The sequence below is a fragment of the Papio anubis genome, chromosome 1, assembly GCF_008728515.1.
Source record: "Papio anubis isolate 15944 chromosome 1, Panubis1.0, whole genome shotgun sequence".
Classification (NCBI taxonomy): Eukaryota; Metazoa; Chordata; class Mammalia; order Primates; family Cercopithecidae; genus Papio; species Papio anubis.
In genome coordinates, this window is record NC_044976.1 from 16,867,776 (window position 1) to 16,888,452 (window position 20,677).

The following is a 20,677-nucleotide window of genomic DNA, read 5'->3' on the forward strand; positions in this document are numbered from 1 at the left end:
GGAGAGAGAGGGACAGAAAGAGGGGGTCAAGGGCTAAAGGAGAACTTTCTGGAACAAGTCCTGCCCAGCCCACAGACTCAGAAGCCCCTCACAGCCTCCCTCACAGCAGCAATTGGAGGTCTTAGGAGTTGATTAAGCCTGCATGGGGGTGACTTTTTCTAGACAAGGGGGTAAGCAAAGGGAAACGAGAGGAGGGGACGCTGCTTTCCCCCATCCCCCGCTACAGTTCCCAGGTGAACCCCCCTTTTCCCCTGCTGGATGTGAAATCGCCATTTCACCCTGCCACACTCCTTAATTGTTGCAAAAATCATTTGTGAAATTGGTCTCCAACAGGCAAGAACGGCCACGCTCATTCCAATAGACAACCCTCCCCTCAACCCTTCCCCCTGCAGCGGCCCGTGGAATCCCGGAGCTGCAGAAACGCTGGGGGTCTGTGTCGCTACTGGACCCGCCACTGTTAGGTCTTTTGTGGGGAGGGTGAAGCACCACGCTGTGGGCGAGTTGGCCCCAGTGCAGGACTCCTGAGGTTCTGAGGGTCCCTGGCAGCAGAGGTGTCCAGCTGTGCACTTGCCCCACTCGGCTCAAGATGCTACATGAGCACTGGCCAGAAGAGAGGGAGCCTCCCACCCTCGGCACACCCTGGAGGTCTTTTCCCACTCTGAGAATTAACCTAAACACACACTTGCACATTCCTGACGCACACTTGGAGCCATACCAAGGCAACATGGAGGTGACCTCAAAGCAGAAATACAGACGTGGACCCTCACTTAGAAACACACATTTACTCAAACTGACCCCAAACAGACCTACACACAAAACCCACCTACACCTTGACACACAGACCCGGGCACAGGGCTATATTCACACACAAGCACACTGGCATATTCCACAAATACAGGGAAGAAGTGCTTTCAAACCTTCCAGGCAAAGAGGACAACTAGTGACGAATGAATGGATGAATATGCAATACACCTAATACATATGTGTGTGTCTTGTATGTGTGTATGCATAAGTGTATATGATACAAAGATATGTATATATACACATAGAGAATATATATTCACCTATGGAGGTCAAAGCAGGCCAGGTCCCCAGCAAGGCTGGTGATGTAAGGGGTTGCCATCTTCCCTGGGCTTAAAGCTTGATCTCCCAAACTCTCCTGGGGGAGGGCCCCGTAACTTGGGCCAGGCAAAGTATCCTGGCGTCCACCTTCCAATTCTAAAGTTACTTGGCATTTCCCTTCTCAATTAGAGACAGTGTGAACTTAACAAGTTTTTCGGCAAGGCCCCCATTCCCAGAAGGCCCCACCAAAACCTGATGAGCCCCTTGTGCTGGGAGAGTGGGGAGAGGAGGGAGATCTGTCACATGCTGAGAGGGGCAAAGGTCACAGGTGAGGCAAAGGGGAGGGATGGGGACACCCTGGGGCCAGCCAGCAGTGAACCCCCCAGGCTAAGACAAGGCTGACCCCACTGCCAGGAGAGAGCTGGCAGGGGGCGAGTTTGAGGGCTGGGTTCATTTTATTGTATTTTGCCTCCAGCGTGGGGCAGGAGACGCTCTTTCCCCCGGGAGACAAAAGGCCTGCAGTTGTGGCGTCCTGCCCCGCTGGGAGGGCGTTTCGCCCCCAGGACTCAGTGTCCTGAGGTTGAGGCTGCTGGTCACCCTGACTTCAGAGAGTGAAGAATTCAGGAACCTCTGATCTCCCCACCCTGACTCCCGATCATTCCATTGGGTCGTCCCCACAAACCCACCAGCAAGGAGCTCAGAGTTGATGAGCTCAGAGCTGTACCAAGTCTTGACAAGCTCCCTCCCTCCCATCTCCCACCTCTTTGGGCCCCCAGATCCTCACACCAGCACCAACTCTCTGTAAACCCAACTACCTGCTGGAAAGGAGCTATGGGCCCGGCCTGGGGGCCTGAGGAGGACGGCGGCGGCTGGAGATGTCTGCATGGGGCGGGGCTGGAAGGGGAGGAAGAGACCTGTCCCTAACACTTGGCAGACCCACTTTTCCAAGCCTCGGAACCAGATACGGTTACTGGGGGCTTCTCAGAGCGGTGGGAAGGTAGAGTAAGAACCGGACACCGGGGTCTGACATTACACAGAAAAAGTCAGAATTCCTCCCTTCAAGTCACCCTAGGCCGGTTCCAGGGGAGCCTCACTGGAGGAGTTTCAGAGGATATAAGACGAGGGAGAAGATGAGAAATAGGGCGGACTCTGCTCCTGGGAGGCCAGAGAAAAGACCAGACTCCAGAGAGGCGCCGGACCGGAGGCAGACATTCCCATAGAGCCGGGACTCCGAGAGCGACCGTGGGCGACCTGGGGGCCGGGGACTCGGCGGATCCGGACCATTCATCAAAGGAAGGCACTGGGACAAAGTTGGCCTCCTCCCCCTCTCCCCCAGCCCCCAACTCGCCGGGATCGGCTCCCTCTGTTTTCAGGGCGGTTCAAATTCTCCCCCAAAACGAGGTCGAGCCGGGGATTAGAAAAGAGGGAAAAAAAATATTCGTTGGCTATTTCTTTTCGTTATTGGTCCTCCGCTCCCTTGTGCCCTGGCCCCCTTCCCTCCTCATGAATAAAAGAAAAGTCCGAACCTATCAGATCGCGTTCATTGCCGCCTCCTCCTCCTCCTCCTCCTCCTCCTCCTCCTCCTCGTACTTCAGTGAACACTTTTGCACAACTTACCCATCTGATCACTCGCGCCCCCTCGCTTTTCCATTTCTCTTTCCCCAACCCTGTCACCCCTGTCGCCTCCGTCCAGCCCCGAAACCCGAGGAGGCTCCTTCTTCCGTCTGTCCCCGGGTCTCCTAGGGGACGGGGGGTGTGAAAGCTGGTGTGGAGGGAGAAGCCAGTGTGGTCTGGAGAAAGAAGGCGTGGAGATGAGGGAGGGAGCTAGAGCGAGAGAATAAATATATAAATAAATACGAGAACGAAATCCACTCCGCAGTCTCCGGGCTCGGAAACTTTGGCCCCGAGCGCGAGAGCGCGAGAGCGCGGCGCTCGCCCCTCCGAGGCTGGCGGCCCCGATTCCGGCCGCGTTCCCCAGGCCCCCCTCCGCCGTCGGGCCTCGTCTCCGGGCTCTGCCAGGCGCATCAGCCCGCACAACTTCTGGCTGAGCCCAGCCGGCAGAGGCGGACTTGGGGTTGGAGTGTTTGTTTGTTTGAACTTCCTTGTCGTCGCCACCTTCCCTCCCCCCAACCTCCGCCTCCACCTCACCCCCCTCCCCAGCTTCTGGACGCGTTTGACTGCAGCCAGGGGTGGGGGGTGGGGGTAGGGAGTGTGTGTGGAGGGGAGGGAGAAGAGGTTAAAAAAAAAAGAAGACGAAGAAGACGGAAAGAAAGAGATCGCAGCAGGGGTGAAGGCAGCGGACGGGAAGCGATTTTTGCCGACTTTGGATTCGTCCCCGGCGTGCGCAAGAATGGCGGCCCTTCCCGGCACGGTACCGAGAATGATGCGGCCGGCTCCGGGGCAGAACTACCCCCGCACGGGATTCCCTTTGGAAGGTAAGAACGCCCAGGCTGGCCTCGCCGCGACTCCGCCGCCCGGAACTCGGGTTCCTTGGAGAGGCTGCGGTCTCCAGGGGACGGTGGCGGCGCCGGCAGTAGCAGAGGGATCCCGTTCTCTTCTGGGTCCCAGTCCGGGCGCGGAACCCAGGAAGTTTCTGGGACCCATACTTGTCCGCTTCTACGTGGGTTTCACTGACCGGCGGCCTTCGCTTCGCAGGTCGCGAGCTGCCGGCCTTTACCCGCAGGGCTGAACTTCTGGTAGATTTGGACTCCTAGTAAATATCAGGTCCCGGTGAATTTCAGCTCTTTCCACTATTTCCATGCACTTCCCTGACAATTTCTCGGCTCTCCAGACTCTCTGGCTGCCGGCTTTCTACTCTTGTTTTGAATTTTTTTTTCCACCCCGGGATTGGTCTTCCAGTCCTTTTTATTTCGAACCACCTACCATGGGTGATACTTTATATGCCTCAACTACCACGGCTATCCATTTCTTCCGAAGCCACACTCAAACACTCCTGCTTTTCCGCCTGGAAACAAACTAATTGGAAATAATAATTAGTAACGATTTTCCCCCTAAAACTTTTTACTTGGGCTTCCGCACTCTGGAAATCTCCCGGGAGAGAACCTCTAAACGGCGAGGTTTAGAGAACCTCTCAACGGCGAGAGGGGCACGGCAATGTCCACACCAGGGGAAAGAGCTGATTTTGTAAAGAGTCCTTCCTCAACATCCAGCGCCCGCCCAGGGAGAGCCGAGAGGACGGGCGGCCGCGAACCGGTCCCGGCTGGAGAAAAGGCTGGGAGCGCACAGCCGAGAGACCCGCTCCTGTGTTTTTGTTTTCTTTTTAAACTAACGGAAGGCCTCAACCTGTCACTGAGGGATCATTTGGCTTCTGAGGGTAGGTAGCCTAGGGTGTCACAGAGAAGTCGTTAGAAATACGTGCGACTCTTTTTTTTTTTTTTTTTTTAATTACTCTTCTTGTAATCGTATGAGTCCCTGGCGCGTGAGGAAGGGGAGAGAAGGCAGGGAGGGGGTGGGCGGGTTGGCAGCCTGCGATCCGGTAGGAGCTCCCTTGGGCAGCGAGACGGCGCCGGGTCCCTGAATTAGACAGAGGCGAAGAGAGCGGCTCCGTGATCAAGTGCGCGCCGGCAGCCACGCAGGCGGGAGAGCGCGCAAACCCGGGGATTTGCAGCGGCACTCTCCTGTAGCGAATGCAAGTAAAACAGGCGGCTGAGGATGCGCGGCGGATTAGAACAATATTTGCCCAACATGACGCAGAATACTGAGGAGAGCCGAGTGCCGGTCGCTAAAGAGGCTCTTGAATATAAAGTTGGGCGCTCGAGAGCTCTTGAGCGCTAATGGCATATCCCGCCACGGAGACCGAGTGACTCTGACTTTGCGACGCACGATTTCTGATTAAATCCGAGGGTGGCTTCAGACACCGACTTTTACAAAAAGAGGTGGGGGGACCGGGAGAGCAAGGGAGGGGGCGGTAGGAACGGCCCAGCAGCGGAGCCTCTTCTCACCTCCTCCCTTTCAATTACAGTCAGCTCCCTCCACTCCCGCGGCTGTGAAATCGTTCTAATCTTCCAGATCTCCGCAGCCGCTGAGTCCCCAAATTGGGGGGATCGAGGCCGGATTAGTGCGCTGGGTGTCCCCCCAACCTTCTGTGAGGAAATTGTGTAGACTTCGCATTAAGGCGACCAGGGCGTTCTCCCCTCCCCAGTACACACCAGGGATGCCTGTCTTCCCGGTTCCCAAAGTCACCCCCACCCGGGGACTATGTCCCATCTGCCTACCAGCCTCGCAGAGCCTACAGGCACCGTTCATGGATTTGTGAGGCCAAGTGAACTATTTAATTTCGGGGCTTTGGGGCAGTGGTGTCCTAAAATTGTCCCAAAACGAAATTAGGACTTCGAGGGTGGTTAGAAGCAAGGGGAGTCACCCAAGGGACAACCAGGTGCTCTTGGAGGCAGCAGCCAACAGCATATGTCACCAGTCCCTCGGCTGTGCCTCAGCTGTTCCCTGGGACAGTTCCACTGCTCTAGCCAGAGCTGTAAATGTAGTAATCAGTCAGCCCTTTCTAGCCCCCAACAAACTGGATCATTCATGACTACCAGGAGTGTAGAACTGACCAGATGAGCCACATCACACCCGTTATTGGCCTCTCCAAGACGCAGGCAGGCCTGCAGCCCAAGCTTCAGCCTGAGGGACAGAGAGTCATTGGTCCCAAGATCTCTAAGGCTTTACCAGCCTGGTGGCTCTGCTGTCTCACCTCCGTCTCTCTCCCTCCCCTTCTGAGCAGCATTCGAATCCCCCAGGTGTGTCCTCATCCCTGGTAGTGTGGCAGGAGTTGGGGGTCACAGCATCTGGAGAGATTCTTGCAGCCGTGACTCCTCTATCCATCTCTGCAGGAGATTTCCTAGATTTATGACAGTTGTTTCTCAAACTACCTCCCTACCAAAGCCCCAATGTGAGGACCACCGGGATCGCTGTCTGAGGTCTTGGGGCTCAAACAAACAAAACTGGAGTCAGGGAATGAACTCAGTGTTTGCTCTCCGTCCTCACCCTGCGCCTCTCTTATTCTGCATCTCCCCTCCCTTCTCCAGTGTCCACTCCGCTTGGCCAAGGCCGGGTCAATCAGCTGGGAGGGGTCTTCATCAACGGACGACCCCTGCCTAACCACATCCGCCACAAGATAGTGGAGATGGCCCACCATGGCATCCGGCCCTGTGTCATCTCCCGACAGCTGCGTGTCTCCCACGGCTGCGTCTCCAAGATTCTCTGCCGCTACCAAGAGACCGGGTCCATCCGGCCTGGGGCCATCGGAGGCAGCAAGCCCAGAGTGAGTGTCTTTGCCACAGAGGCTGGCAGCTGGCTTCCCATGGTCCGGGGGTCCTGGTTGTGGCCCCTCTTACTACCTCGTGTCATCCAGTGGCACCAGGCTGTAGGAAAGTAGAGCTGGAGAGTGTCTCCTACTCCCAGGTATCCTCCCATTGTTTTCCTATTATTTGAATTTCTCAGAGATGGGGCTAAGTAAGGTCTAGGTTGTCCAAGACCTTGAGGCCAATGAGCCATTCCTGGACTGTCCCCACATTTGCCTCAACCCCTGTCACCTTCCAAGACCAGAAGACATCTTCTCTCAGTCTTTCCTGAGATAATGACGGGGACCCTGGGGGTCCTAAGTAGAGTTTTTTATTGCCTATCCCTGTCTCACGCCCCCCCCCCCCACACACACACACACACACACGCCAGCAGACCCCCAGCTGCCTTCCTGGGAGCCAGGAACCAGTTTCTTGAAAGGATAAAGCCAATCTCTTAGGGGATGAGGGGACACATGGTAACCAGAACCACCAGCCTGGTCTAGGGCTCTTAAGAGGTGATATTAAAAGTATTTCCCTCCCCCCATCCCATCTTTCCACTCCTACTCTCCCACCTCCACTTCTGAAGCAGGTGGCGACTCCGGATGTGGAGAAAAAGATTGAGGAGTACAAGAGGGAAAACCCGGGCATGTTCAGCTGGGAGATCCGGGACAGGCTGCTGAAGGATGGGCACTGTGACCGAAGCACTGTGCCCTCAGGTGAGAAGGCAGCTGAGCCGGCAGAGCTGGCCCAGAGAGTGGCCGGGGCTCCAATGTGGAGGGCTGGAGGTGGGAGAGAGGGAAGGGGAGATGATGGTTGACTGGGAACTTACTGAGAAGTTGGGAGGAAAGGAGTACAGAAAGGCAGAGAGTTAAGGCATAGGAGTAAATCATAACAGAATGGAATAAGATGGAAAGAAGGAATAGGGAAAGAAAAAAAAGTTAAGAAAGAGGAGAGAGAAAGAAGAGAGAAAGGGAGGAAGGAAGCAAGGAAGGAAAGAAGGAAGGAAGGAAGGAAAGGGCAAAGAGTTAACCTAGAAAGTTGGATGATAAGAGAGTCCCCCTGGAGGCTTTCTCAGAGAAAACTGCTTCAATAGATGGATCTGTCCTAGAAGGGTTGATGCCCATGGGCTTCCCTGGACCACCATCTCGGAGCTATCATTTCTGCTCTGTCGCCCACACCAGCCATTTGAGTCCTAAATGTGGAGGTCCCAAATCATACTGCCTGTGAGAGAGAAAGTGATCTGGGGTGTGTGTGTGTGTGTGTGTGTGTGTGTGTGTGTTTGTACATGTGCATTCAGGCATGCAAGGCCAGGATGCACACCTGAGTGTGGGAGTGACAGCAGGAGCTGGAGAGACTCCAGGGAAGCCCTGGGACCTCTCAGGGGTGTGGGTGAAGTGCACCTAGGCAGATGTTAGTGTAAGGCACAAATGCTTGCAGCATCTGCATAGGAATGCACAGTCTAACTACCCTGTGAGTGCCAGGGGTGTGAGTCAGGCTTCTCCAAGTGGGTGCTTGTTATGGAGTACGTGTCAATGCCTAAATGCCTGTGTGTGGAAGAGGGATGAATGGATATCTGTAAGGAAGCAGGGGGCTTCCTGACTTTCTTCCAGGGGCCCAGGTCACCGCGTGATCCTCTGCTCCAACAACTTATACTTGCTCTTTTGCCTTTGAATTTCTGAGGTTTAGTGAGTTCGATTAGCCGCGTGCTCAGAATCAAGTTCGGGAAGAAAGAGGAGGAGGATGAAGCGGACAAGAAGGAGGACGACGGCGAAAAGAAGGCCAAACACAGCATCGACGGCATCCTGGGCGACAAAGGTAGGGAACTTCCAGGGACTGCGAGGCCCCAGCCCGGGTTTTCCCACGGTCGGGTGTGCGGGCGTGGTTCGCTCCCGCCGCCGGAGCAGGCGACCAGAAATCCAGCGGGGAAACTCTCAGGCTGCGGGGCAGCCGGGAGCTGCTCAGGCTTTGCCGACAGCGCCCCCTCAGTGCGCACCTCGGATGCAGGCTAGATGCGAAGCCCGCGCCTTCTTTGCGCTATGGAGGCCGGGCGCGGACCGCCTGTGAGTCCCGGGAGAGTCCGGTTGAGGGGCCGTGCGCCTGGTCTACCCGAGTACTGCGGAGAGTGCGTCCTCCCGCGCTGGCGTTTTGGCTGCTACTCTCGGCGTCGATCAATTCTTTATAGGAAACTTGGGCCAGGGGGCGAGGGGCGGGGGGCGGGAGCGGGGGGAGCGAGGAAGGAGGAGCCGGCCCGCGGCTCCCTAAATGAATTTGTTAACCAGACCCGCACACGCTCTCTAAACGGTCCCTTGAAACCCCGCCTGACAGTTGACTGACCGCTGCAATCAATAAAAATTAGCTGGGGCCCCGTCTGACTCAGCCCGGCGTTGCCAGGGCGGACTGGGGGACAGAGGGTGCCTTCCTCTGTGGCGTGCGCCGGCGGGGCTGGGAGTGGAGGCCAAGTTCCCAGATGCCCAGGGTCGGAGGATCGCAGTGGGGGAGATACTCAGGCTCCACACACCCTCTCCCCATTCTTAGCATGGCTTCCGCGGGCAGGCTGGAGTCTGAGCCCTGCGCCATGCTTTTTCTCAGGACCAGCTAAGGAAGGCGTTTAGTTTTCAAGCGCCCGCAAGCCCGGGAAAGGGGATTGTGCTTTTGTCTCTTGACGGGAGGAAGTTTCGAGAGAAAGAAGGGAAAGTTCTTCCTCATTACCCTCTCCCCTTCCTAATTGCCCTCATAGTTCCCCTAAGTCTCTTTGAGACTTGGTAACTGCGCGTTAAGGGGTGACAGGGAGATGGAACAGAAGCAGAAATGGAAGACCCAGAGTCACAAAGACTGACAGTTAAAAGAAAAGGCCCCAAACACACACTCGGGGAGGCGGCAGGCTGAGGGAATCGGAAAGACGGTGGCCATGGGAAACCGCAGACTGATTGCTTTGGAAAAAGTGGCCAGTGCCCTGGAACCTGAGAGCTTGCAAAGAGCCTGTGTTGTTCCAGTTTCCCTCCAGAGGTTTCTCCTAGCACCCCTCTCCTCACCACCCAAGCACTCCTAGCCCAGGTCTCTCTCCAGGTCTCAGAAGACCCTCCCAACCTTGAAGATGAACTTCACAGACAAAGCGGGCTTGCTTAGACAACTCCCATCTACGCCCAGCCCCCACAGGCGTGGTTCGAAGAGGAAGGATAGGGGGCCGGGCAGCCCTGTGCGAGAGCGGCCTAGGGCGAAGGGAAGGGGCGGGCTATTGACACACAGGGCCCCTAGTGATGCCGCAGTTCCGTGGGACAAAAAACGAGGGAAGAAAGGGAGTGAGCTGTGCCGGGCACCCCGCTGTGCCCGGCCTGCCGAGGGGCCTCGGGTCTGCGGCGGGAGGCAGCCCTGCACTGTCAAGCGGTCCTTGGTTAGGCCAGTCAGCCCAGAGCCCTGGGACACCTGCCAGAGGACCCAGTCCTTATTTCAGTTCCCACTGGAAGGAGACTAGATGGACTTTTTGTAGGCTGTGGAGGGGAGGCATAGAACTTAAATAATCTTTTCTGGGCAAATAATCTTTCCTGCACAACAGACAACTCTTCTGAGAGTTATCCCAGGGAGAAGCAGAGGAGGTTTGGTTTTCCTTAGAGAGACTTCAAATGTGTTTGCACGCAGGGAGTATACCCAGTTCAATCTGTGAGGAAGCACAAATAGGTAAATTTCCTCTGAGAAAGAAGGGAAGGGAAGGAAAGGAAGAGGATGGAAAGATCGTGCGGTCTGGAGGATTCCTCTGATGTCAGGAAATGCGGGGGCTTTCCGTGCTGGCCTGGGCTCACCACACCAGCTAACAAGCCACTTCGCTGGACAGAGGTTTTCCCTGCAGCAGGAAGCACCACGTCTCCAAGGGTTTAAAGAGGAACCTGTGCCAGACGCGGGAGGCTGAGGACACAGGTGCTGAGTCTAGAGCAGCTGAAGAAATGAACTGATCTGATGCAGTGAGCCTGGTGTCCAGAAAGTCCCGCAGCTTTTGCGTGACGGTGGGTGTGCTGGGTGCGGTGATTGTGCACTGAATGGCTGTGTAAGCGCAAGCATCTCTTGGTGTGACTGTTTACCCACGGGCCTTTGGATCTGAATGCTGTAGGTCATATATCTGTGCAAGTGGAATTCAGCATAGGTGTGCAGGGAGCGTGTAGATGGGTGTGAATGGGCAATATGATGGTGCAGATGAGAGACAGCCATCTATCCATCTGTGAACAAATTGTGTCCGTTTCCTAGTTGAGTTCCTGGGCCGGTCAGCAGGCGCCCCTGTGAACCCCTCATCTCTCTCCCAGGCCCCAGACATCAGTTTCGTGGCCAAGTTAAAGGTGAAAAGACCTTCCAATCTCCATCCGAGTCATTCAGGTAGGGAGAGGCTGAGATGCCCCATGGCCAGAGCAGGGGGTGTTGTGCACACACACAACTTTGTTTTGGCTTCTTGCTCTTGAAAAATGCTTTCTCTGGGGGAGTTGCCCCTCTCATGGCAGGGAGCCGCCAAAGAAGGGGTTTAAGAGCTCTCCTCTTTAAGCACTAAAGAGAGATCCCTCCCTGAGTCCGTTTTTTCCTATCGTCCGCTTGGCATTTAATAATGTTAAGACTTATTAGAGCTGGTAATGAAAACTGGGACTGCTGAATAGGAAACTGTGTTGGAGAGGGGTGTAATAGCTTCCAGGCATGGTAAGAAACTATTTATCCGCAATCAGTTCTCACTCTCAGAGTTTGAAGCACAAACGTTAAGTTGAAGGGTTTTAAAGCAGATTAAATTGAGCTTTTATTTCTGTGCACTTTCATCTCTGAACAGCTCACTCCTGCTCCCCTTGGGCTGATATTCATGAGGCTGTTCGTATTTTTTTTTTCTCTTATCCTTGTTAAGACTAAGTTATTAGGATTGTTGGTTGTGAGTATTCTCAGACCGCTGCCGATAGGTGCTTGCCCCAGCCAAACTCGGCTCACCTGGAGAGGGAAGTGGACAGTTCCTTGCCCCCAGGCACTTAGACTCCCTCCTCTTCACCCCTTTCTCTGAGGATCAGGGGATAGACAGGCCAGGGACCCAACAGGGAGGGGATTTGAGGAGAGAAGAGAAAGGAAAAGATTTTTCACAGAATCTGAGCTCAGAGATTCTTGTGGGGAATTTGATAGGGGTTTGCAATGGGTCAAACCATTCCTCAGTGGGAGCTGAGGTAGTGAGTGTGAAGAAATAAGCAATAATATAAACAACAATAACCGCAGTGACAAACAACAAGAACACCAAAACCGCATGCATCTGACAGTGCACCAGTTGAAGCCAAAACTGACTGCATGGGACCAGGGGCTCCACTTTGTTCTCCAGGATGGAAAGGCCAATGAGGTTACAATTAATATGAAATATAGGGAAGAGTTACAATGTGAGAAAAAAGAAGCAGTAGTAGTGGAGGCAGCATTTTTCTGAGGGTGGGGGGGGAATCCTGGGGGTGTCCAAGTCCACCTAGAGAATTTGTGGACTTCCTGGGTGTGAAAGACCATCTGAGATGGGGGGAGGGTTGGTGAGGAGGGCGTGTGAGGCAGATTTGTTTCTCTTTGCATTTTTCCTTTATTTATTTTTAAGGCAGCAAACTTACAGGTGTGGAGTGGGAAATGATGGGGAAGGATCGGAAAGGAGGGGAGAGCCCGGAGTGTGGGTTTTAGACACTTGTAAAAGGAGGTGGGAAACAATTTAATTTGGCAGCAGCGATAGCTGCTAATGCGGTTTTCGGTCGTTTGCTACACTGGAGGAAGCTGTTTTGATTGTGTGTACAAGGACCTGCCAAATTTAATTAGGCTCCGGGGGAGCCAGTGAATAGGGGAAGGGGGGCACGGCTCCCCTCAGCCCACACCATTTTTTCGGCTTCACACCTGGAAGGGACATTGTTTACGGGATCTTCGAGAATCAGGAAGGGGCGGGGGCGGAAAGGGACAGGAGCCTTGGAAGAGGGGGCGAGGGAGGGGACAAGGATAGTCCATTTATCACGAAACAATCTGCATTGATTTAAACCAACAAGTTCCCTCCTCTGTAAATGTGTGTTTAGAGAAAGGTAATTGACACTCCACCAAATCAAAGGATTACCCCGGGTTGGCAATCTAATCAAACAGAGTCCAGGCGGGATTTGAAGCTGTTCAGAGTGGGATCAGCTTCGCATAATGGGGGCTCGGAGGAAGATGGGAGGGTGTCAGGCAATTCCCGGCTTTAGGCAGCGCTCGGCGGTGGATATCCAGTGCGACCAGAGGGAGAGAGGGAGGGGGCGCGGGAGGGGCGCGCCGGGCCGGGGGCTGGGGGGGATGGGGCGAGCTGAGAGGGGAGTGCGGAGCTGGGAACGTCCCGGCGGAGGGGGCTCCCGGCGAGGGGCCGAGCCCACACTGGGCTGACAAGGCTCCCCTTTTCTTTCCTCCATCCCCCCAACCGAAGAAGAGAGAGGGGGAGGCGGGAGCAGAGACGAACGAGGAACAACAATGAGGAGATAACTATTACAAAGGCAAACACTGGCGCTCGCGCGCTCGCAGCCCCAGAACCCGCGGTAAATAAACAAAGTCTGCAAACTGTTTGCTAGATAAACTCGTGCCTAAATCGAGTGTGACGGGCAAGGAGAGAAGAGACAGAAGGAGATAAGGTTGGAGGGGGAATGAACGAGCATAATCTAATAGAAGACATTTAGAAAACAAACTTTAAACAAGGGAGAACAGGCGAACGGAGGGCAATTATCCGTCCCAGAGAGCGAGGGAAGCCGTCGGAGGTCTGGGAAGGGGTGGAAGGGAGGGGACTGGGAGCTGCGGAAGAGCTGAGTGTTGGGGGTGCCTTTGGGACTCCGTGGGGAGCCAAGAGGGGCTCCCTAGGGCGCGCAAGAAAAGAGGCTCGGTTCCCGGATTGAGTGAGGTTCCCGCGCTCAGCCGGTCTTGGAACGCAGGCACGTCTAAACCGGGTGGGGCCCCCCGCTACGAGGGCGTGCGGGTTTTGTGTTTCCCTCGGGGCACGCACCGCCACACATCGGCTGTTTCAAGGCGTTTGTACCTAAAAGGCTAGTGTGCACGGCGCAGCGGTTAAAGGAATTAGATATTTACCAGTTTGAAATAAGCCTGGCTAAGAAGAAGAGAGAAGAGAGAGACATTGAAAAGATGAGGCTGGGGGAAGACTTCAAACGAATTCATCATTTGGAATGGTGGAGGGGAGATTTACCAGACAGTATTGGGAAGTTATTTAGATATTAATAACACATTTTCCTGAGGCGCGACCACGGCAGCCATCTGCGCTGCTCTCGGAGCTATTTGGCTGGGTAAAATATGGGCGTCTCAAATGTTGGGAAGAGATAACGCAATCAGGCTAACCCTGGTCCTAAGACTGCATCGCAGCGTTAAACCCGGATTAACCTCCCCCCCAACTCCCGCGGCCCCCTCCCCTTTCACAGCTTTCCAAATTTTCAGTGGAATTTACATGGAAGGATTTAAAAGCACATATAACAGTAGCCTTAAAGCAGTAAGGTGATTATTTGGGCTTTTTTTTTTTTTTTTTAAGAACGTCTTTCTGAAAATGATAGTTGTCACACATTACATTATGTATAAATAATATTATATAAAAACATATTTTTATACAGGAAAAGAGGGCTGAGCAAATGAGATTTCCTACCAGGTTACCTCTTTGGAGTTTCTATTTGCCATCATTCTATCATCATCAACAAAGTTGATGAGGCTTCATTCTGTACTGTTGGGCAAGAGCTCCTAAGGATATAAACATGCAATGTACCAAGTCCTGGCCGTACCCTTGGAAGCTCAGAGTCTAAGACCAGACAGAACTCACAGCCCTGAAAAGACAATGCCTGGTCGAGGGAAGGGTTTCTGCACAGAGGAGAGACCCCCAAAGAAAGCTTCTCCAGAGGCTGTGGGGCCTTGAAGGCTATTACTAAGGAGGGGGGGCACATTCCAGAAATTCCAGAAAAAGTGTCTCTTCTCTCCCTTCCATTGCAGACTAAAGGGGTAATTAGGAAACTCAGGATGAGGGTAAGAGGCGCTTGGAAGACTGGGATACCCCCCTCAGTTTTTGCTGTCCGGGGCCTTCCCTCTTTTCCCCTTCCCCCAACTCTGGCTGAAAGAGGAAAAGGTGGAAATGGGGTCAGCGCTTTCTGACCTGCTCTGGAGCGATTGGCCCCGGCTGGGGTCGGACAGGGGGAGGGAGGGAGGGAACTCGCCTTCCCAAATCGAATCAAGGCAGAACGGTGACCTAAGGGGGAAACTTCGCCATTAGTAGATAGATCTCTCCAAAACTTCAAACGAAGTGGGGTGGGGGAGAGGTGAGGCAGGGAAGGAGTCCAGAAGAGCGCAGGGGGAAGTACCAGCATGCGAAGGGGAGGGGCCTGGAGGAGGAAGAGACGGGGTCGAGGGCAAAGGGGAGGCGGGGGCCAAAGGAAGGGGTGTGGGTAAGGGGATGCGAAGAGAGGGGGTCGGCTGCACTTGGAACTTCAACCCCTGGGAGAGGAAAAGCGTCTGCGGGTCCCTGCAGCCTCGGGAGGGGTGAGGGGAAGTTGTGTGCGCCCCAAGTCCAGCTCCGAAGAGGCCCCGAGGGCATTACAGGGCGCCTTGAGCACGCGTGCCAGGCCCCGGTTTGGCAGCCGAGCTGAGCGAGGGTGGATTTTGAGGAGCACTGGGGCCGCCGCGGGGCTCTGCGTGTCGGCTGCCAGGGAACTGGCCGATTTCCCTAGTCTGAGGGTCAGCGAATGGACCTTTCCATGGCTTGGTCGCCCTAGTCCTGGAGGTGCGCTGGGCCTGAGCTCCGGTGGAGACCAAGGGAAGGGTGGGGAGAGGCAGCAGAGACAGAGAACCACAGAGGAGGAGAGAGCTAGAAAATTCAGAGTGAGAAAGGCTGAGCGCAGCAGAAGAGAATCTTGCGTACAGTTTGAGGACGCTGAAAAATGCGGAGGGGCCGAGGGAGGCGCCGAGCAGCAGGAAGAAAGACAAAGAGATGCAGAGTCACCGAGAGGCTGGTCCTGGGACGGGCGGATCAGGACAGCCAGCGGGACCTAGAGACAGAGCCCGCGGGAGAGCATTGGCGGAGAGGGCGAGCGCGCAAAGCCGGGCAGCGGCGAGGGGAAGGCGGGAGGCGGGCGAGCCGCGGCCGCCCTTTTGATCCTTCGCGGCTTCCCCTTATCAGAAGCGCTTTCGGTGACATCGGTACAAAGGCAGTTCATCATATTACAGCACGTCCCGGCGGCTCGCTGAGATCCTGCCGCTTAATTAGAGGCGAGCGAGCTGGGCTGGCGGGGCGGGAGGCAGGCCGACCCCGAGGCGGGGGCCCGGGTTCCGTGCTCCAACCCGGGGCGCTGGGCAGGGGCCAGCCCGCGTGCCTGGCGGTGTTGGGACGTGGAGTGAGGGGGAGGCCAGGAACTCCATTCAGAGCGTCGCTAAATTAACAGGACGGCCCGGGCTTCACTGCCCGGAGAGTGAAGCTCGCCGCCTTCCAATTTAGCCGCCGCCCCTTCTAAGTTGTCGGCTTTGGGAAGGGATGGCGCTCTGGTCACTTTCCCCGCTTCCAGGATGTGAACGCTGCGGACTGGAGGGCGAGTAAGGGGGAGGGAACCCAGGGCGAGCTGAAGGCTCAGTGCAACTCCGGGTCCAGGTCGCACCCACCAGCACCCCCCCGAGGTTGTGTTCCATCCCCTCCTCCGACCGCTTTGCTCTCCATCCGAACCCAGGTGTGCGAGGCTGGAGCAATCTGAGAGGGGCAAAGCGCATCGTGGTCGAGGTTCTAGTGTCCATCCCGCCCACAACTCACTAGCAATATCACCCTAGACAACCCATTCAAACACTTTGGGCCTCAGTTTCCTTCCATGAAAAAAGAGAATTAGCTAAGACAAATGTTATCCTTTTAGGGGATCCTGGATCCCTTTAAGAATAGGCTAAAACCAAAAAATAATTTGAAAACCTTGCCATTTACATACTTACATACTTTCATACAGGCATAATTTTTCATCTGGTATAAAGGGGTCTTTGGGGCTTCTAGAGGCCACACCCCATTCAGAACCTCACATCTGCGTGCTTCCTGATGACTCCCGTATTCTCCAGGGAGCTTCTGATTCCAGGATCAGGAAGCTCAAAATGAGGCGATGGGGAGGAGGGGCACTGAGATTCTGCCCTTGGCCTGATCCTTGCTACTTCCTCCCCTCTCCAAAACAGAGAAGAGAGCTTCTCCCCCACCCCACTTGGTTACTGGGAGGGTCCTTTGGGAAGCGTTTATATGCTGGTATAAGCACGTGTGCTATGCTCCCCTTTCACCTATACCACCCAAAAGAGAAATTTTCCTCTGGAGTGTATGTGTGTGAATGTCTTCATTCATTCTGCAAAAATTTTGTTGAGCACCTACTAGGTGCCAGGTATTGTGTTAAGTGACCTCAAGAAGGTCCCTGCCCTCATGGAGTTCTGAGCCAGGCGGTGGAGACAGAAAATAAGCCCACGAATAAACAGATGTGTATCATGGATGTGTTTGTTGTGTGTTTACCTGGATATCTTTGTGGGCTTCCCTCTTTGCAAGGCTGTCTTGTGTCTGGGTGTTTGTGCATGGTTTGTGTGTGTGCGCGCACGCACGACAGCAGAGTGTGTTTGTGGGGCTGGGGCTGAATTTGGCAGGCAGCCCCCAAGCTGACCTCTGGAGTGGCCCGAGTGGGGGAACTGGGACTTGCTTCGCCAAGGGTTCGAGGGAGAGGCGGAGGGAGGAGCGGCTGGACTAAGGAGCCTCTTGCCTTCACTGCACTCTTTGTCTGACACCACGAAAAGACCGAAGATCAAAGAGGCCCCCGGGCCGGACAGAAAAAGGGGTGGGGCGGCGGACGCGATAAGTAGCTCGGAAAACTCCACCCTCAACTTTTCTGGGTCCTTTCCATGGGACCCAGACCCTCCAGAACCTCACCCAAGTGGGCGAGTGGGCGGCTGGCGATGGGTTTTCTACAGTCCTAAGCCTCAGCAGGGCGACAGGTGGAGAGGGACAGCTTCGGCTCCAGGCTCCAATTCAGATCGAGGTCTTTAGGTGACTGGAGAAGGGGGAAAGAGAGCAACATTCAGAAGCTTTGTGAGGTGTGTGTGTGTGTGTTTGTGCTGTGTGTTCTGTATACATTTGCAGGGAGATTGTGGGTCCAGATCAAGCCTCCTGGTTTCTTGAAAACTTGTCTTAAAGTCTGCTCTGGCTTTACCTGGGCTGCAGACTTGGGAGCTGGAAGGAGTCAGGAGGAGTCCTAAGGAAGCTTCTGGAACCTCTTGTTCTCAGTGGAAACCTGCAGAAGCACCTCCCTCTCCCGCACTTTCTTGTAACCACAGACCTAACTCAGGAAGCTGGTCTCTAAGCCACCTGGCAAGGTGCTTTCCAGCCTTCTCGAGTTCCCTCGCCCTGCAGCTCTCCTTCCCCTCTGGACTTCTTGAGTTTGAATTCACCCTTCCGAGGGTCTAAAAATACTGTAGAAAAAGAAAGTCCAATTTGGGGGGATATACCCCATCCTCCATTCTCCTGCTTCCCGCTGCCTGCAAATGCCAAAATTCAAAGTGCCCACCCCTCCCGCCTTTTCGATGGGGGGAGATTCTGAAAGACTGAAGAATCCCAACATCTCTGGGATTTGTTAGAGGTCCTCGAAGTGAACCCTAAGAAAAGAGGCCTTGGAATTTCCTTTAATAAATGGGGCTGAACCTCCCTCTCTCTTCAAATTTGGTTCTGGTTGGGACTTTTTCTCTGGTGGCTTGGTGGCCCATACAGGGGACACGGAGAGGTTCGCCCAGAGCTGCCTGTTACAAGAGATAACTGCTGTAAATGGCCCCCTTTGCGTCGACCCTCCTTCCCAAAGACCAGGTCTTTTCCGTTTCGGCGGTGCCTGAGCCTCAGTTTCCCTCTCTGATTAGTGAGGCTAAGAGCCGCTCCTGGTCTCCCCAGGCAGCAGGAAATTAGGGCCGGGAAAGCGGTTTGGAAACTGGTCAGCGGGTGCAGGCGGGGAAAGGGTGGGAGGCGCCAGGAGTTTGTCCTCCTCCCCGGGCCGCCCCCTCCCCGCCGCCCTCTCGGCGCAGTCCCCGCTCGCGCCTCAATGGCCACTTTAGAAATACAAACAACTTTAGAAATAAAGTAACCAAACCCCCGAAAGGGGCTTTGAAGGGGCGAATGCCTGGTGGCGCTTTACTATGGTGTGGGCCGAGGCCCCGGCCTAATCCTGCTTTCATTTCCACCGACGGCCGCGGGGGAAGCGCTCCGGGCCTCCCGGCCCCTCAGGAGGCTGATTAGGCCACAAAGAGCCCCCATTATCCCGAGAAGAAAACCGGGGGGCGGCGCGGGGCGGCGCGGCGCGGGGGGAGCGGCCCGCCCGCGCCCGGGCTATTGACTTAGTGGATGAAGTCAAGAGCGGGCACGCTGGAAGCCCGGGGGTGGGGGGCGGGGGAGGCCTGGGGCCTTGGGCGGGGGATCCCGGAGGTAGGGTGGGGGGAGGGCTGGAGGGGGAGGGGCGGCCCGCGGGGGAAGGGGCGGGTGACGGAACAAAACAGGACGCACAAAACCCACAACAAAACCGAGCTCCGGGCGAGGGGAGCCGGGCCCTGGTGCGGGGCCTCGTCTGCTGAGCTTGGCTGGGTCGGCTGCCCGCGCGGGTCAGCGGAGGGGAGGGGGGCAAAGGACCTGGGCCCCGCCGCCCCTGCCGCCTGGGCTGGGTTGCTTACTTGGGATGGGGTGGTGGAGGAAAGGAGAAAGTTGCAGCCGTTGGACGGTCTGTCGCTAAGTGCTACATGGCTTGGGCACGCGGCTCTGCGGCTCAGGCTCTCTCTCCCTCCTCTGTGACCCCAGGGAGCTGGGTACAGAGGTCTCCAAAAGTCACCCCCACTGTGGCGGCCTGCGAATCTGTGATCACAGCTATGGAGGATGCTGTAGAGGAGATGCCTGAATTGGGGGTGCAGGGAGAGGGGAAGGAGGCAGGGGATTGAAGGAGAAAGACAAGTACCCTGGATTCTGAAAGATCTGGGTAACTTTGAGTGAAGCATTCTGAGAGCCTTGATGTCCTCTTCTGCAAAATGGGTCCATGAACACAACCTCAAAGTAGGCTAGGAAGTGTAAGTGCTATAATTACATGAAGTACAGCGTAAACTGGGAGGCTGGAGAAATATCACTCCCCCATCCTCTTCTACCTCCTCGTTTCCTCCAAGGCTTCTTTCAATCACTCACCTATGACTTGAGAAATAATAGGGGCCTTGGAAGAAACGGGCTGTGAATCCATAAGTGATCACCAAATGTGGGCATGGGTGGGGTGGGGGCAGATGCTCAGCCAAGTGCAAGTAAATAGTATCCCTCCTGATCTACAGTTCTATACAGGAGAAATAGGCCTGCTCTGTGGGCAGCTCCTCATTCAGCAGAAGGTCAAGAGAAGAAGGTAGAAACACAGAGCCAGTTCCCGGAGCCCAGTAGACACTGCTCTGTGTGTGGAGGGACTTCCCTCCCCTGATGGCTTCTGTCCCCACAGGCAGAGGCTAGGCAGCCTTGACTGACAGGGTAGGGAGGTGGGGGTGAGTGCTCTGGTTTGAGGAGATGGTGAAAACATCCTCCAGGTATAAAGGAGGCAAGTAAGGGTATGTAACACAGGCTTCTACCTGACTGGCCCCCAGTCACCTCCCCTCCTCAACCAGAGCTGTTTTCCCCACCCCCAGCCATCTCCCAGAAACAGGTCCTCACTCTAATGATTTGGAAGTTCTTTGAAGGCAACGTCACTCTTCATCCATTCACTCTACTACTTTATTTTTGTCTTTTTTTTTTTTTTTTTTTTTTTGAGACTGGGTCTTGCTCTGTCACCCAGGCTGGAATGCAGTGGTATGATCACTGCTCAGTGTAGCCTCAACCTCCCAGGCTCAAGCGATTCTCCCACTTCTGCCTCCCGAGTAGCTGGGACTACAGGTACGCACTACTACGCCTGGCTAGTTTTTGTATCTTTTTGTAGAAACAGGATTTTGCCATGTTGCCCAGGCTGGTCTGGAACTCTTGAACTCAAGTGATCCTCCCACCTTGGCCTCCCAAAGTGCTGGGATTATGGTGATGAGCCACCATGCCCAACCATTCCACTACTATTTATCAAGCCCTAGATAGTGTGGGATGTGCTGAGGAGGATACCCCCCCACTGGGGTAAATTAAGGAGTTAAGACTTATTCCAAGGGCAGCGGGGAGCCATGGAGGATATTTCAGTAGAGGAGTGATGGACTCACCGAGCCGAGAATGTACCAGAAGGTGTGGAGATACCAGCTAGGAGGTCAAAGCTGTGGGAAAGGAGCAGAGAGGTACAGAGGGGCTGGAGAACAGAGGATGCAAGGAGACA

The 20,677-nt window shown here is 55.1% G+C and overlaps 1 protein-coding gene across 6 annotated transcripts in view; it reads left to right on the forward strand.

Moving 5' to 3' along the window:
• The first annotated feature begins 2,741 nt into the window (after positions 1-2,741).
• Positions 2,742-20,677, forward strand: part of PAX7 (paired box 7) — a 74,523-nt gene continuing 56,587 nt past the window's right edge. The window contains exons 1-4 of one of the 6 annotated variants that reach the window (XM_031664861.1): positions 2,742-3,497; positions 6,108-6,343; positions 6,949-7,078; positions 8,043-8,177. In XM_031664861.1, coding sequence (XP_031520721.1) covers positions 3,413-3,497; positions 6,108-6,343; positions 6,949-7,078; positions 8,043-8,177 — 586 coding nt within the window. In that variant the 5' untranslated portion in view covers positions 2,742-3,412. Of the gene's footprint in view, positions 3,498-4,547; positions 6,344-6,948; positions 7,079-8,042; positions 8,178-20,677 lie in introns of those variants that run through there. The other 5 variants (XM_031664877.1, XM_031664876.1, XM_031664878.1 and 2 more) reach the window with 5 other exon arrangements.